The following is a 15,575-nucleotide window of genomic DNA, read 5'->3' on the forward strand; positions in this document are numbered from 1 at the left end:
TAATTGCTCGCATTGAGGAAGGTAAAAAAATCATTCATTGATATTGTGAACTTCTTAAGTCTTGTACAGAAAACTACTCTTTAACTTTTGTCAGAGAGAATTGGTGAACATACACTCTATAACTCTTAGTAAACTCCTAAGGTTACTAACATTTTAACTTATGTAAAGCAAAATCAGACATCAGCTGAAAGACATGCAATCTTGAGAACCAGAGAAAACACATTTTATTGTAGCCTGGTGCCACTGACTGGTGATGCAAGGAATCCACAGGAACACAGAAAAAAGATATAAAAGATTACCCCAGTGCTAGTCTGTTAACAGCAAGCAAGTTCATCCTTAATGTTGCCCTATCAGCTCTCATACATTAAAAACACTTTTCATAATAATCTATCTTCTATTGCCTGAAACTAGAAACAAATAATATGCTTTCCTCAAACAAGAGAAAATCTCCAGATGCTGGAAATAAAAGCAATACACACAAAATGCTGTATGATATTTTTTCTTATTTAGCAGATATTACAAAGGATTCCTACTAGATTCTCCTTATCTATTTTTAAAAAGCGATAAACATCCCTTTCTCAAGACCTTGAGGTTGGACAATCACGCAGAAAAAGAAACACCATCAGATTTAACAATAGTTACGCTATCCTAAAATAATGAATACCGTTAAAAATCAGTGAAAAATTTATATTACTCAGAAAGAATAATGACCTTAAGTATTCCAAAGGCAAAACTACAGATGTTGGTACATTATTATATACACAAACATGAGAAAATCACAGATGCTGGAAATCCAAAGTAACACACACAAAACGCCGGAGGCCTATGGAAGGGTCTCGCCTAAAACTTCGACTATTTCCTTTTTTCCATAGGTGCTGTCTGGCTTATATAATGTGCTGAGGTTAGAATTTAGTAAATAATGAATAAAATCTATAAAAATAAATTATAAATATACTGCAGTAAAAGTGCCTCCTCATAGTTCCACAGATCTGAACCTAACACCGGCTGCCATCTGAGTGGAATTTATACATTCTCATTTTGACTATGTGGGTTTTCCCCTCAGATATTCTGCTTTCTGCCCACAAGACAGGCACACGCTGACTGGTAGGTTTTGTGGCTTTTGAAAATTGTCTCCAGAATAGGTGAATTATTAGGAGAATATGAGGCATGTGAGGGGAATTGATGGAATACTAGAGGAAATGAGATAGGCATAGATGGTTATTTAATGGTCACCCCAGACATGAGCCTGTTTCATTTTTATCACAATGCATAAATAGCAATACTACAAAGTAACCTAATTCTCTCACCTTTTTGTTCGAACAAATGAATTTGAAGATCCCTTTCCAATTTCTGATGGACCTAATAATAAAACAAAGGAATACTATTAATTCTCCCCCAAAAGACAATAACTAAAACAAAAGAATTAACTGTCAAGTTCACCAGTCATGTAGCCCTGGACTTTTCTATTTCTTCTAGCAGTGATCAATTTTTCTCTGGGAGATTGGCTTCAAGCTGGTTGCTGAGCCTTCCCAGTTATAAGTAGCTGCTTTGTTGCCATTCAATCCCATGCACAAGATTGAAGACCATGGTGTAATTTACATAACAGTGTCCTGTGAGAACTTAACAAATTCAGAATCACACCATTGCCCACTGCAACTCTCAAATTTTAACATTGTCCTTAACTGTATAACATCATCCAACTCTAGGGAGTCACCAGGCAGATTGTTACAACTTCTGGGAAATGCTAAATTTTCTCCCTCAAGTTTACCATCTCACTTAAGAACATACCCAGAAAGGTGTAAACATTTTGAGAAGTGTATATAAAATGTACAAACTACAATTCTATTCTGCTAATATTTTTCCTACTAGAAATGATTTAGTGTTAAAACTCGCTGTGATGTCAATCCACTCAGCTTCTGTTTAAACATATTACCTTGATGTTACAAATACATATTTTACAGATACAATAGCTTCAGTCTTAGTCAGAAGTTAGTTATTGAGTCACAGAATCTTAGAAAAGTACAGTACAGACACAGGCCCTTCGGTCCATCTAGTCTGTGTCGAACCATTTAAACTGTCTACTCCCACAGACCTACACTGGGACCATAGCCCTCCATACCCCTACTATCCTTGTACCTATCCAAACTTTTCTTGGATGCTCTAATCAAACTCGCATGCAACACTTGTGCCGACAGCTCGTTCCATGCTAACACGACCCTCTGAGTGAAGAAGTTTCCCCTCAAGGTCCCTTTAAATTTTTCACATTTCACCTTTAAACCGTGTTCTCAAGTTGGAGTCCCAGCCAACCTCAATGGAAAAAAGCCTTCTTCCATTTACCCTATCTATACCCCTCATAATTTTGTATACCTTCATCAAATCTCCCCTCTATCTTTTACGTTCCAAGGAATAAAATCCTAAGCTATTCAACCTCATAACTCCTCCAGTTCCAGTACCGTCCTTGTAAATTTTCTTTAAACACTTTCAACCTTACTTATATCTTTCCTGTAACCAAAACTGCACACAGTACTCCAAATTTGGAGGTCAGCAGGAGACGCTCATGGAGTGAGTACTGTTTCAGATTCGCTCCATAACCTTTCCTTTTTTTAACCTATGATCACCCTTATTTAACTTATTTGTACCTACACCAAAAGATTCTTGCTATTTTCTTGGACTTATCTTTAAGGGTATATTGTGAATTTTTGAAGAAATTAGTACAGAAATGGCTCTTAGATCTAAAGGGCGAGAACCTGGGAAGAATTCTAACGGAAATGGAAAGAAAAAACAGACTGACCCTAAGCGTACTGAACTGACTTATGAAACATTATTGGAGGTTTTAAATCAAAAATTTGAAGAACAACGACAAATTTTTAAACAAGATATAAAGGCTTTTCAAGATTATATGGATAAGACGGATTCAGTAGTCAACCAGCAGCAAGTTCTAATCGCAACTCTGCAAGAAGATGCCCGAAAGCGAGACTTGATAATTGAAGAACTGCAGCAGAACTTACTTTCGACGATTAAACAGGTGGAAACACTTAAAGCCAAGAATGTCGACTTTGAGAATCGGTCCAGAAGACAGAACTTACACATACTTGGTCTCCCAGAAGGTATTGAACAAGGGGACCCCACGAAGTACTTTGCTCAACTTTTAAAGGATGTGTTCCCCTCTGTATTCCCAGACAGTCCGCCGTTACTCGATCGTGCTCACAGAATTATGCGTCAATCACCGAGTACTTCAGCTAAACCACCAGTTGTAATTGTCCGTTTTCATTATGTGCTTGTTAAAGAGCAACTTATTCGTGTGGCTCGGCATGTAGGGATGGCCAAATTTCAAGATCACAATTTTCGATTAGTAGAAGATTTTAGTCCAGAAGTAATGAAGGCAAGGCTTCTTTTTAAACCTCTGATGTCTGAATGCTATGAGAAAAATCTAAAACCTGCACTCCTATACCCTGCGAAGCTTAGAATCTCGCCTCCGAATGCACCATGGCGGGTTTTTCTTTCTACATTTGAAGCGAGAAGCTTTCTGAAGGAGAACTTCCCTACTGCTACGGACACTCATCTCTAATAAATGAGTGATTTTGATCGTGCAAGATGATTTTTATTTCCAAAACCAGATTTTGTTTCTGGCTATTGGTGTAGGTTTACTCTATATTTTATACTCTAGTTAAAGTTTTTTTTCGACATACTAATCTTTTTATTTTACTTACTTCAACCACTGTGCTTTATCCTTGGTTATTATTATTAATCCTTCGAAGGTGAATTTTTTTTTATTAAGATGGCGGTTTTTTCTCTAAAATATTTTTGGCTTTTTTTTAATTATTTCGCCTTTTTTTTCTCTCGTCTTCTTCCTATAATGTATCTCTTATCACAGTTTAAATTTTTTTTTGGTTTGTTTGGGTTTTAACCCGATTTATAAGTTACTCGTGATTATATTCTTTTTGTTTATTTTACTACCAATTCTATTAAGAAGTTTGGTTTTAGTATAGTGATTATAATTTTTTTTAGAGTTTGGGTGGATTTTTTTTATATCCTTTATATACGGAGTTGTCTTCTGCTGATATGGGGATAGAGTTAGTTTCATTTTTCCCTTTTCCCAGCCTATCCTTGGCTGAGGTGCTTTTTTTTCTTCCTCTTGAGTGGGGGGGGAAGGGAGGTCTTTTTCTAAATTTTCTAAATTTTATGTTTCTTTTACCAGTTTTTTTCAGTTTCCTGATTTGGGCTGATTTTGAACTACAAATATGTCCGCGATGTCGTCACTTCTGGGTCCCCTCCTTATTTTTGTTCCTCTTCCGGGTGCATGAGTTTATAGTTTGGTTAACCCTTTATATACCAAAGGGTTGATTTTAGAATTATGGCTCAGACCATTAATTTTGTCTCTTGGAATACTAATGGTTTAAACCATCCGATTAAACGGAAAAAGATTTTCAAAGTATTCCAAAGACTTAATGCTCATATTATTTTTGTACAAGAAACTCATGTGAGGGAAGAGGACAATTATCGTTTTTTTAGGTTTTGGAGGGGTCAACAGTATCACTCGAATTCGAATGCCAAAGTAAGGGGAGTTTCAATTTTTATTGACTCCTCTATTGCATTTGTCCAACCTGATATCTTTTCGGATCCGAATGGTAGATTTTTGTTAATTACTGGCTTACTTTTAAACAAAAAGGTTGCTATGGTTAATGTTTATGCTCCAAATGTGGATTGTCCTGATCTTTTAAAGTCCTTATTTACTTCTCTACCTAATCTAAATGAATATAAGTTAATAATGGGTGCTGACTTTAATTGTTGTTTAAACCCTTTGATGGACAAATCTATATCTACTCAGACTTTACCCAATAAGTTGGCCACTTGTATTAACTCTTTTTTGACTGATAATGGAATTTTTGATATTTGGAGATTTCGGCATTCTAAGGACAAAGAGTTTTCTTTTTCTCACATGTTTATCATTCCTACTCGAGAATTGACTTTTTTTTAATTGACTTTTGTTTTATTCCATCGGTAATTGGTTGTAATTATGATATTATAGCCATCTCTGACCATGCTCCATTAAAACTTCCTATTAAATTTACGGATACAGCTTCTAATGCTAGACAATGGCGATTTGATTCTACCTTACTGCAAGATCCGGACTTTATTAAATTTATGAATGAACAGATCGATTTTTTTTTTTCAATTAATTCCACGGATGATATTTCTCGCTGAACACTTTGGGACACTTTTAAAGCATATATACGTGGACAGATTATCTCTTACTCTGTTGGTCTGAGAAAACGCATTAAGAAGGAAACTCTTCCATTGGTTGATAAAATTAAAGAGATTGACAAGAAATATTCGATCACTCCTAGTAAGGAGCTTTATAAACAAAGGGTTCAACTTCAAACGGAACATAGTTTATTACTTACATCTTCGATTGAAAATCAATTAATGAAAACCAGATCTGATTTTTATATACACAGTGATAAATTGGGTAAACTGTTGGCTAGTCAATTGAAGAATGCTTTGGTTAAACGTCAAATTACTAAGATCCGTCAGCAGAATGGGGATCTGACAGTTAACCATGATGAGATAAATAAATCATTTCAAGATTTTTATACCTCCCTGTATCATTCTGAATTCTCTCAAGATCGTAAGACCATGTGTGATTTTCTTGGGAAACTGAATTTTCCAAAATTATCATCAGATGATCTTTTAATATTAGAAACTCCTATTACGGATGCAGAAATTAAAGGGGTTATTTCCTCCATGAATCCTGGGAAAGCACCAGGTCCAGATGGGTATACAGTGGAATTTTTTAAATGTTTTTCCGCTATTCTTTCTCCTTGGTTATGCAGGGTTTTTGAAGAAGCAATTAGACTGGGCAATTTGCCACAATCTTTTTATAGAGTTTCCATTTCTTTAATATTGAAGAAAGATAAAGACCCTACTGAGTGTGCATCCTATAGACCAATATCCTTAATGAATGTAGACTCCAAGATCTTTTCCAAGTCACTGGCATCCAGGCTGGCATCCACCCCAAATTATTTTGGAAGATCAAACCAATTTTATTAAAAATTGCTATTCTTTTTTCAATGTTAGGAGATTATTGAATATTGTTTATACTCCTTCACATAGCACTTCAGAATGTGTTATTTCATTAGATGCGGAGAAAGCATCTGATAGAGTTGAATGGCCATACTTATTTAATGTGCTGGAGAAGTTTAATTTTAGTCCGACATTCATTTCCTGGATTAAACTGATATAGCTTCCAGTAGCCTCGGTGCTTACTAACAATCAAAGATCTCCCTTTTTTCGTTTATTTCGGGGCACTAGACAAGGCTGTCCTCTTAGTCCATTATTATTTGATATTGCCTTAGAACCCTTGGCAATTGCTATCAGAGAATCACAGAATATTCTTGGCATTAATCGTGGGACAGATATACATGTTATCATTATATGCAGATGATTTATTATTATTTATTTCTAATCCTGAGAAATCCATTCCTGCAGTTTTATCATTGCTGGCTCAATTTAGTGTTTTTTCCAGGTATAAATTAAATCTTAATAAGGGTGAATTGTTTCCTTTAAATAGACAGGTTCCAATTTATGGAAATTTACCTTTTAAGTTAGTTAATGACTCTTTTATTTACTTAGGGAATTAAAATCACAAAAAACTATAAAGACTTATTTAAGGTTAATTTTTTACCCTTAATCGATCAGATTAAATGCTTGTTTACTAAGTGGTCACCACTATCTTTATCTCTGATAGGTCGGATTAATAACTTGGGTTATTTTACCCAAGTTTTTATATATATTTCAAGCGGTACCAATTTTTATTCCGAAATCTTTTTTTGCTAATGTTGACTCAAAAATTTCCTCATATATATGGCAGAATAAAAATCCTAGGTTAGGTAAAATATATTTACAGAAGGCAAGGAAGGAAGGTGGATTGGCATTGCCTAATTTTAGATTTTATTATTGGGCAGTTAATATTCGATATTTGATATGTTGGTTAAAGGATTGGGATATATCTTTTAGCCCTCATTGGGTGAACTTGGAAATTAAATCTGTACAAGGATTTGCACTGGGTTCTATTTTAGGAACTTCTCTTCCCTTTGCTCTTTCTAAATTGCCGAAACGAATTGACAACCCGATAGTTAAACATACTTTACGTATATGGTTTCAATTTCAGAAATTTTTTGGGTTGACTCAGTTTGTTCTAAATATTCCTATTGTATCCAATTGTTTTTTTTTATCCTTCTATTATAGACCAAGCTTATTCAGCTTGGAAGACTAAAGGATTACTATGATTTTCCGACTTATTTTTGGATAATTGTTTTATGTCTTTTGAGCAATTATCTAATAAATATAATTTGCCTACATTTCTTTTTTTTAGATATTTACAGATTAGGAATTTCTTAAATACTGTACTTCTTACTTTTCCAAATTTTGTGTCTTCAGGCATTTTGGAGAATTTGTTTGAACTAAGCCCCTTTCAGAAAGGGCTAATATCAAAACTTTACAATATAATTATGAAGATACGTTCAGAGCCCTTTTACAAGACTAAAAATGATTGGGAAAGAGAACTTAACTTTACTATCCCTATTGAGAATTGGGATAAAATTCTTCAATTAGTTAATACATCATCTATATGTGCTAAACATTCACTAATACAGTTTAAAGTTGTGCACAGGGCTCATATGTCCAAGGATAAATTGGCTCATTTTTATTCCTATATAAATCCTATTTGTGATAGATGTCAGTCTGAGTTAGCGTCTTTAACTCATATGTTCTGGTCGTGTCCGCTTTTGGAAAAATATTGGAAAGATATTTTTGATATTATCTCTGCGGTATTGAACATTGATTTACAACCTCATCCTATTACTGCAATTTTTGGTTTACCAATGATGGACTCACTCCATTTATCCTCTTCCGCTTGTCGAATGATTGCATTTCTTACACTAATGGCTAGAAGATCTATTTTGTTGAATTGGAAAGAAATTAATCCTCCTACTGTATTTCATTTTTTTCTCAAACTATGTTATGTCTAAATTTAGAAAAAATTAGAAGTGGTGTATTTGATACTTCTATTAAATTTGAAAAGATATGGAGACCATTTATTCAATATTTTCATATGATGTAATATGACCCTGTTCCAGGCCAATTTGATTTTCCAGTTTTGATTCTATATATGTTGAGAGGATCGGAGTTGACGACATTGATGACATTGTATTTTTGTGAGATATTATAAACAGCCCTTTTTTTTTTCTTTTTCCATTTTTTCTTTTTTTTCTTGTTTTTTTTTCCTTATTAGTTACTAGATTATTAGATTAGTTTATTTGCATATTTTTTTCTCTTTTTTTTCTTTTTTGTTTTTTATTATATATTATGATATACATAGGTTTGCCTTGTATATTTGTATATTGTATCGTTTAAGATTTGGGAATATCCATTTATACTGTAATCATTGCTTAATTATTCTTTCATGTTCAGTTGAATTGTGTATGTTTGTAATCCCATTATCTATGTACCAATTTTATTTTGTTGATATTAATAATAATAATAAAAAGATTGAAAAAGAAAGTACTCCAAATTAGGCCTCACCAACTTCTCATACAACTTCAACATAACATCCCATCTCCTGTACACAATACTTTGATTTATGAAGGCCAATGTGCCAAAAGCTTTCTTTACGACTGTACCTACCCGTGCCACCACTTTTAGTGAATTATGGATTTGTATTCCCAGATCCCTTTGTTCTACAGCACTCCTCAGTGCATTACTGTTCACAATGTAATACCTAACCTAGTTGGTCCTACAAAAGTGCAACAAGTCACACTTGTCTGCATTAAGTTCCATTTTTAACCCATTTTTGCAGCTGGTCCAGGTCCCGCTGCAAGATATGATAGTCTTCCTCACTGTCCACTACACCCCCAATCTTGGTGTCATTCACAAATTTGCTGAATCAGTTAATCACATTATCATCCAGACCATTGATATAGATCATGTATTGTATTGTATTGCTGCTAAGTTAACAAATCTCATGATACATGCTGGTGATAACACACCTGATTGAACGGCAAACAACAATGGACCCGAAACTGATTTCTGTGGCACATCACTAGTCACAGGCCTCCAGTCAGAGAGGCCATTACCTACTACCACTCTCTGGCTCCTCCCACAAAGTCAATGTCTAATCTAATTTACTACCTACCTTGAATGCCGAGTGACTGAACCTTCTTGACCAAGAAGGGACCTTGTCAAATGCTTGCTAAAGTCCACGTAGACAACACCCCAACTCCACTGCCTTGCCCTCATCAACCTTGCTGCTAACTTCCTCAGCATGGAGGATCAGAGGGAGCTTGGGATCTGAGTCCATAAGACACTCAAAGCTGCTGTGTAGGTTGACTCCGTGGTTAAGAAAGCATATGGTGCATTGGCCTTCATCAATCATGGGACTGAGTTTGGGAGCTGAGAGGTAATGTTGCAGCTATACAGGACCCTGGTCAGATCCCACTTGGAGTGCTGTGCTCAGTTCTGATCACCTCACTACAGAAAGGATGTGGAAACCGTAGAAAGGGTGCAGAGGAGATTTACAAGGTTGTTGCCTGGATTGGGGAGCATGCCTTATGAGAATAGGTTGAGTGAATTCGGCCTTTTTTCCTTGGAGCGACGGAGGATGAGAGGTGACCTGATAGAGGTGTATAAGATGATGAGGGGCATTGGTCATGTGGATAGTCAGAGGCTTTTTCCGAGGGCTGAAAAGGCTGGCACAGTTTTAAGGTGCTTGAAAGTAGGTACAGAGGAGCTGTCGGGGTAAGTTTTTTTTAAGCAGTGAGTGCTGAGTGAGTGAAATGGGCTGCCAGCAATGGTGGTGGAGGCAGGTACGATGGGGTCTTTTAAGAGACTCCTGGATAGGTACATGGAGCTCAGAAAAATAGAGGGCTATGGGTAACCCTACATAATTTCTAAGGTAAGGACATGTTCGGCACAGCTTTGTGGGCTGAAGGGCCTGTATTGTGCTGTAGGTTTTCTATGTTCTAAAAACTCTATTAGGTTAGTTAGACACAACCTCCCGTGCACGAAGCCATGCTGACTATTGGTAATCAGTCCGTGTCTATCCAAATACTCATATATCCAGACCCTTAGAATACCTTCCAAAAACATTCTCACTACTAATGTCAGGTTCACCAGCCAATAATTTCTGGGTTTAGCTTTAGAGCCTTTCTTAAGCAGCAGAACAACATTGGCTATCCTCTAATCCTCTGGTACCTCACCTGTCACTAATGATGATATACAGTAAATATCTCTGCTAGGGCCCCTGCAATTTCTCCACTTGCCTGCCACAGGGTCCGAGGAAACACTTTCCAGGCCTTGGGGATTTATCCACCCTAAGTAGCTCAAGACAGCAAAGACCTCCTCCTCTGTAATCTGTACAAGGTCCACTTCTTTGCCTTATTTCTACAGACTCTGTGTCTATATCCTGAGTAAATACAGATGCAAAAATAAGTTAGTTCTTCCCCCATCTCTTTGGGCTCCACGCATGGATTCACATTCTGATCTTCCAGAGAACCAATTTTGTCCATTGCAATCCTATTGTTCTTAAAATATCTGTAGGTTATCCATAGGATTCTTCCTCACCATGTCTGCTGGGGCAACCTGATGCCTTCTTTTAGTTTCTTTCTTAAGTGTTCTCATGCATTTCTTATACTCTTCATGTACCTTACTTGTTCCTACTTTCCTATACCTGCTCTGCAACATCTCCTTTTTTCATAAATAGAGCCTCAATATCTCTTGAAAATCAAGGTTTCCCTAAACCTGTTAACTTTACTTTTTATTCTGACAGACACATACAAACTCTGTACTCTCAAGCTTTCACTTTTGAAGGCCTCTGACTTACTATGTACACCATTGCCAGAAAATAGCCTGTCCCAATCCACACATGCCAGGGCCTTTCTGATACCATCAAAATTGGCCTTTCTCAATTTAGAATCTCAACCCACCGACTAAACCTATCTTTTTCCACATTTACTTTGAAACTAATGGTATTATCATCACTCAATGCAAAATGTTCCCAACACAAACCTGTCAGCTGCCCTGTCTCATTCCCTAATAGCAGGTCAAGTATCACACACCCTCTCATTGGGACTTCTACGTACTCTTTAAGGAAACCTTCCTGAGCACATCTGACAAATTCTATCCCATCTAGTCCTTTTACAGTATGGTGGTCCCAGTCCATATGAGGAAAGTTACAGTCACGTATTTTAACAACCTTACGCTTCTTACCACAGTCTGTGATCTCTCTATGAATTTGTTCCTCAGGTGGTTTGTTATATAGTCTGATTAACATGGTCATATCTTTCTTATCCCTCAATTCCACCCATAATGCCTCACTAGACGAGTTCTCCAGTCCATCCTGATTGAGTACTGTCGTGACATTTTCCCTGACTTGTTATGCCACCCCTCCTCCTTTAATCCCTCCCACTCTGAAACAATATTGAGCTGCAAGTCTGCCCCTCCTGCAACCAAGTCTCAGTAATGACTACAATGCCTTAATTTCATGTATTGATGCATCCCCCGAGCTCATCTGCCTTTCCTTCGATACTTCTTGCATTGAAGTATAGACAGCTCAGCACATTAGCACACCATGCTCAACCTTTTGATTCTTGACTTTATCAACGTCTGTCTCCATAGCCTCTCCATTATCTGTTCTGGGACTCTGGTGCCGATCCCCCGTAACTCTAGTTAACCCACCTCCCATGCAGCACTAGCAAACCTTTCCACTAGGATATTAGTTCCCCTCCAGTTAGGGCGTAGGCCATCTCTTCTGGTACAGGTCCTACCTTCCCCGGAAGAGAGCCCAATGATCCAAAAATCAGACACCCACCCTTCTACACCAACTCCTTATCCACATGTTAAACTGTATGAACTTCCTATTTCTGGCCTCATGAGCATGTGGCACTGTTTGCAATCCTGAGATCACAACTCTGGAGGTCCTGCCTTTAACTTAGCTCCTAACTCTCCATTAATTGTTCTTCATTAAAGCAAATAATAGAATAAAGTTCCCCCACTGCTCTCAAACTTAGGAGACTTAAGAATATTAAAAGTTTCTTGCTCAGCATGCAATCTATTGGCCTTTGTTGTCTGTCAAAGAAATGAGTGGGCCTCTACTCCTTGGTTTGGTTGATTTATAGGAGACCACACATGACAAAATGAATGGGTTTCAAAAGAAATACAATTCCTTTTAAAAGGCCCAAAATTAATACACATTACTGAAACTGATTATGTGGAAATAAGGTTGCTCACCTATTTCCTTTGAAGTGCAGTCATGGGAAAATAGGTGTGTTGATCTTTCAGTAAGCTCTTGTATAACCCCTTGATTTAGGCAGATATCAACATGCCCGTTGAACAATGAAAGATCTGTTGTTTCTTGCCTAACGTTGCAAACTGGACATACCAGACCAGTTGGTTCTGCTGATTCAGAAGACAACCTTCCCTTTAATGACGTAGCATGCTTTACTGCCTGGGCTGACTGTTGCTGAGCACCCAGTTTTGACAGGTTGAGTTGTGCAAACGAAGGGGAATTTAACCTGCTCATATTAGATTTAGTTGAATCGAGCTGAACTGATTCCAGTGTTGAATGAATATCTTTACCAGACATAACTGACAAATTGCAGTGGTCTGAAGATTCTTCTTCTAAAATGCATTTATCTTTAATGAGTGTCAGAGATCTTACTGTGCTGTTAGATGGCTGCATGTGATCTTTAAGACAAGTCTGGTTACCAGATTGTACAATCGGATAGGTAATGTTTTTAACTAATGATTCGCCAGTAAAGCTGTTACTTTCAATCCCTCCGTGCAAATCTACATCCATAATTCTCGGACACATTTCTGAGCAGCTTTCCTGATGCTCTGTTCCTTTTTGTTCATTTGGATCCATTATTTTTTCATTTTTAAAATTAGTATCCAAGATACATGCATCCTTCATGATTGTGCAGCTTGCCTTTGCTTCCCCTACTGTTACACATAGGCAACAATCATTATGGTTCCTCAATTCTTCTGAAGTTGATATACCTAGTCTTTTTAAACATTTTGGGCACTTATCAGTAGCCTTTAATGCTAGAACCAGGCCATCATCCTTGGGCTGCACATCATCCACTGTGCAAGCTGGGGGCGTTATAGTAGATGTGCACTTTTCTTGCTGTTTGACTGCAAGAACCTGGCTATTTTGCTGTCGCTTTTTATTGAAGAAACTTTCTCTTTTGGATGTTTCTGCTAGTTGTATTGGGTTCTTCATGCCTACGCACTCAAGATCAGAACTGCAAATTGAGGTCTCAGATTTTCCAGTTTGGAGAAAATTGATGATGCTTTTCTGTGGAGGTTTTTTCTCATCCTGATGGACAAACCCAGAAATTCGTACACCTTACAGGAGAAACAATAATATATTAATTGAGCAATAGTGACAATTTAATAATACTGAGTGGTTCCCATGAGATTTAGAAAGAAAAATTCAATAGTTAAAAAAGTATGAAAAAGATAACATTCTAATTTCAAATAGCAGTGGAATGAATTAACATACTAGACCAAATATTTGTCAGGAATCCATGCAACAATGTGCAGCAGTCTCCAAACAGACCTCTTCTCCTCAAATAGAATTAAAAGCAAGGAAGCAAATTAGGCTAAGCTAAAGCCTCATTCTATCAACTGGTGAAATACTAATGGCTTGGTATGACCCAAGAAAAATGTGAAAGGGAGATTTCAGACTAACATCAGGAAGCATTTCTTTACACATCGAGTTGTGGACACATGGAACAAACTCCCTAGCTGTGTAGTTGAGAGTAGTACCTTGGAGACTTTCAAACCTAAACTTGATAGTTACTTCAACACACTGTATGAATAGGAATTCATACAGTATGAATGGCAAGCTGTAGGTCTGAATGACCTGTTCTTGTCAAAAACTTTCTAATGTTCTAATGATACAAAATATGCCAAATAAAATTTTTAAAAATTAAAACAAAGGTTGTGATTCTCTTTCAGTAAGATATAAAATCACAATCAACTTTTATAGCTTTATACATAAGAAAGGTAAATATACTCTGTTAATCCTTTCACCTCTCTCAGTAGCTGTCATTATACCAAAATTGTGTAACTTAGCCCTGGTATATTAACAGAAAGCTATTGGCTTGCTTTGTCTTGTTATCTTAAAAATGCTCATTTCATTCTATGATTCTTACTGCTTTCTTAACTGGTAAAGTAGAATAGGTTAAGCTGAATCCTCAAGGTCATTCATTAATGTTCTGTTTTTTTTAAACTTTTAGCAGTGCATTTTCTGTTCTGAATAAAAGTTTCACAGTCTTTCTTCTTTCTGCTGAAGCTAACCACTTTATATTTCAAATAGTTGTCTACTATTTAGATTTTACACAATTGTTATTTGCATTGTGTCCCCTTGTGTTTGCAATGTAGGTAATCTGCAACCAGTTGAATTTACAATTTCCTGATGACAGTCTACTTTTGCCATCTCATCAAAGGGAACAAAAGGGGAGTCTAGTCAAAATTAATGACAAGTGGCTATTGAACTAAAGAAACCTTTATCTGATATTTGGAAACTCCTGTTAAGTGTTACCCATAAGTCTGAGTCTCAGTGGCTGAGGATGTAGGTTCTCAAGCTCAGTCTTCAGTAATTCAGATGCAACAGCATAAATTTCTTCTTCCTTAGAAACTGCCGATGGAACTGTGCAGGCTCTTGTCTTCACTTCAAAGTTTATGTTCTTCAATTTTAGAGTTACAGTCTTCCCCTAAAATTTTAGAAGATTTATTTTACAAAGTCTTAAAAATCCTCTGTATACCGAACACAGTTTCAGGTAACATTCATTATTTTTGTGAAGTACACCATTAAACCTTTAAACTTTACAATGTTAAGAGGAAAAACACTTCAGGAATACTTTGACAAAATGAGAAAAGCTGTACCCTTAGTCCTTCCTTGTGGAGATCTTCCTCAAGATCATGACAAAGTTCACGGCATAAGCTGAACTGCTCCGATGCCTTATTGATTTCATTGAAAGTTCTAGAATTCAAAAATAAATTCTACTTCACACAGGTTCTAAAGTCAGAAAATACACTGTGAAAATAGCCAATAACTTGATGACAGTAAATGCCTGTAAGTCACATAAGTAAGAAAGCATGCTAAAGAGGGAACCCACACTAGTTTCCACTGAGGCTAGTGGGGGATGGTATTCAAACAAGCAAGATGTAAAGAATTTTGTATATTAGAATTATGAATCCTAAGTCATCACATACAAACTTAATTAGGTCCAACATCAAGCAAGCAAACAGTTTGCTTTATGACCTCTGTGTAGTACAATTTATCAGTGATCATTCTTTGAATGAGAACTCACTGAAAAATGAATTCATTGCAATGGAATTGATTTAGAGCACATATTCCCTGTGTGCAGTGGGTGGAATTTGGGGAAATACACTACACTTCCCAAAGGATGATAACATTATGCCATTAGAGGTGGGTATGATCACCTTGATGGAACAAATTCATCATCAGCAGCACCATTCACAAAGAATTCAACTACTGATTCCCTGTGGGA

General features: G+C 36.6%; 1 protein-coding gene across 5 annotated transcripts in view; it reads right to left on the reverse strand.

Moving 5' to 3' along the window:
• The window catches only part of polk (polymerase (DNA directed) kappa), a 77,089-nt gene that overhangs the window by 4,110 nt on the left and 57,404 nt on the right, over window positions 1-15,575 (reverse strand). For all 5 annotated transcript variants that reach the window (XM_059974528.1, XM_059974527.1, XM_059974529.1 and 2 more), the window contains 4 exons: window positions 14,947-15,043; window positions 14,603-14,774; window positions 12,286-13,401; window positions 1,308-1,359 (listed from right to left, as the gene is read on the reverse strand). In XM_059974528.1, coding sequence (XP_059830511.1) covers window positions 1,308-1,359; window positions 12,286-13,401; window positions 14,603-14,774; window positions 14,947-15,043 — 1,437 coding nt within the window. The remainder of the gene's footprint in view (window positions 1-1,307; window positions 1,360-12,285; window positions 13,402-14,602; window positions 14,775-14,946; window positions 15,044-15,575) is intronic.

The sequence above is a fragment of the Hypanus sabinus genome, chromosome 7, assembly GCF_030144855.1.
Source record: "Hypanus sabinus isolate sHypSab1 chromosome 7, sHypSab1.hap1, whole genome shotgun sequence".
In the NCBI taxonomy this organism is placed as follows: Eukaryota; Metazoa; Chordata; class Chondrichthyes; order Myliobatiformes; family Dasyatidae; genus Hypanus; species Hypanus sabinus.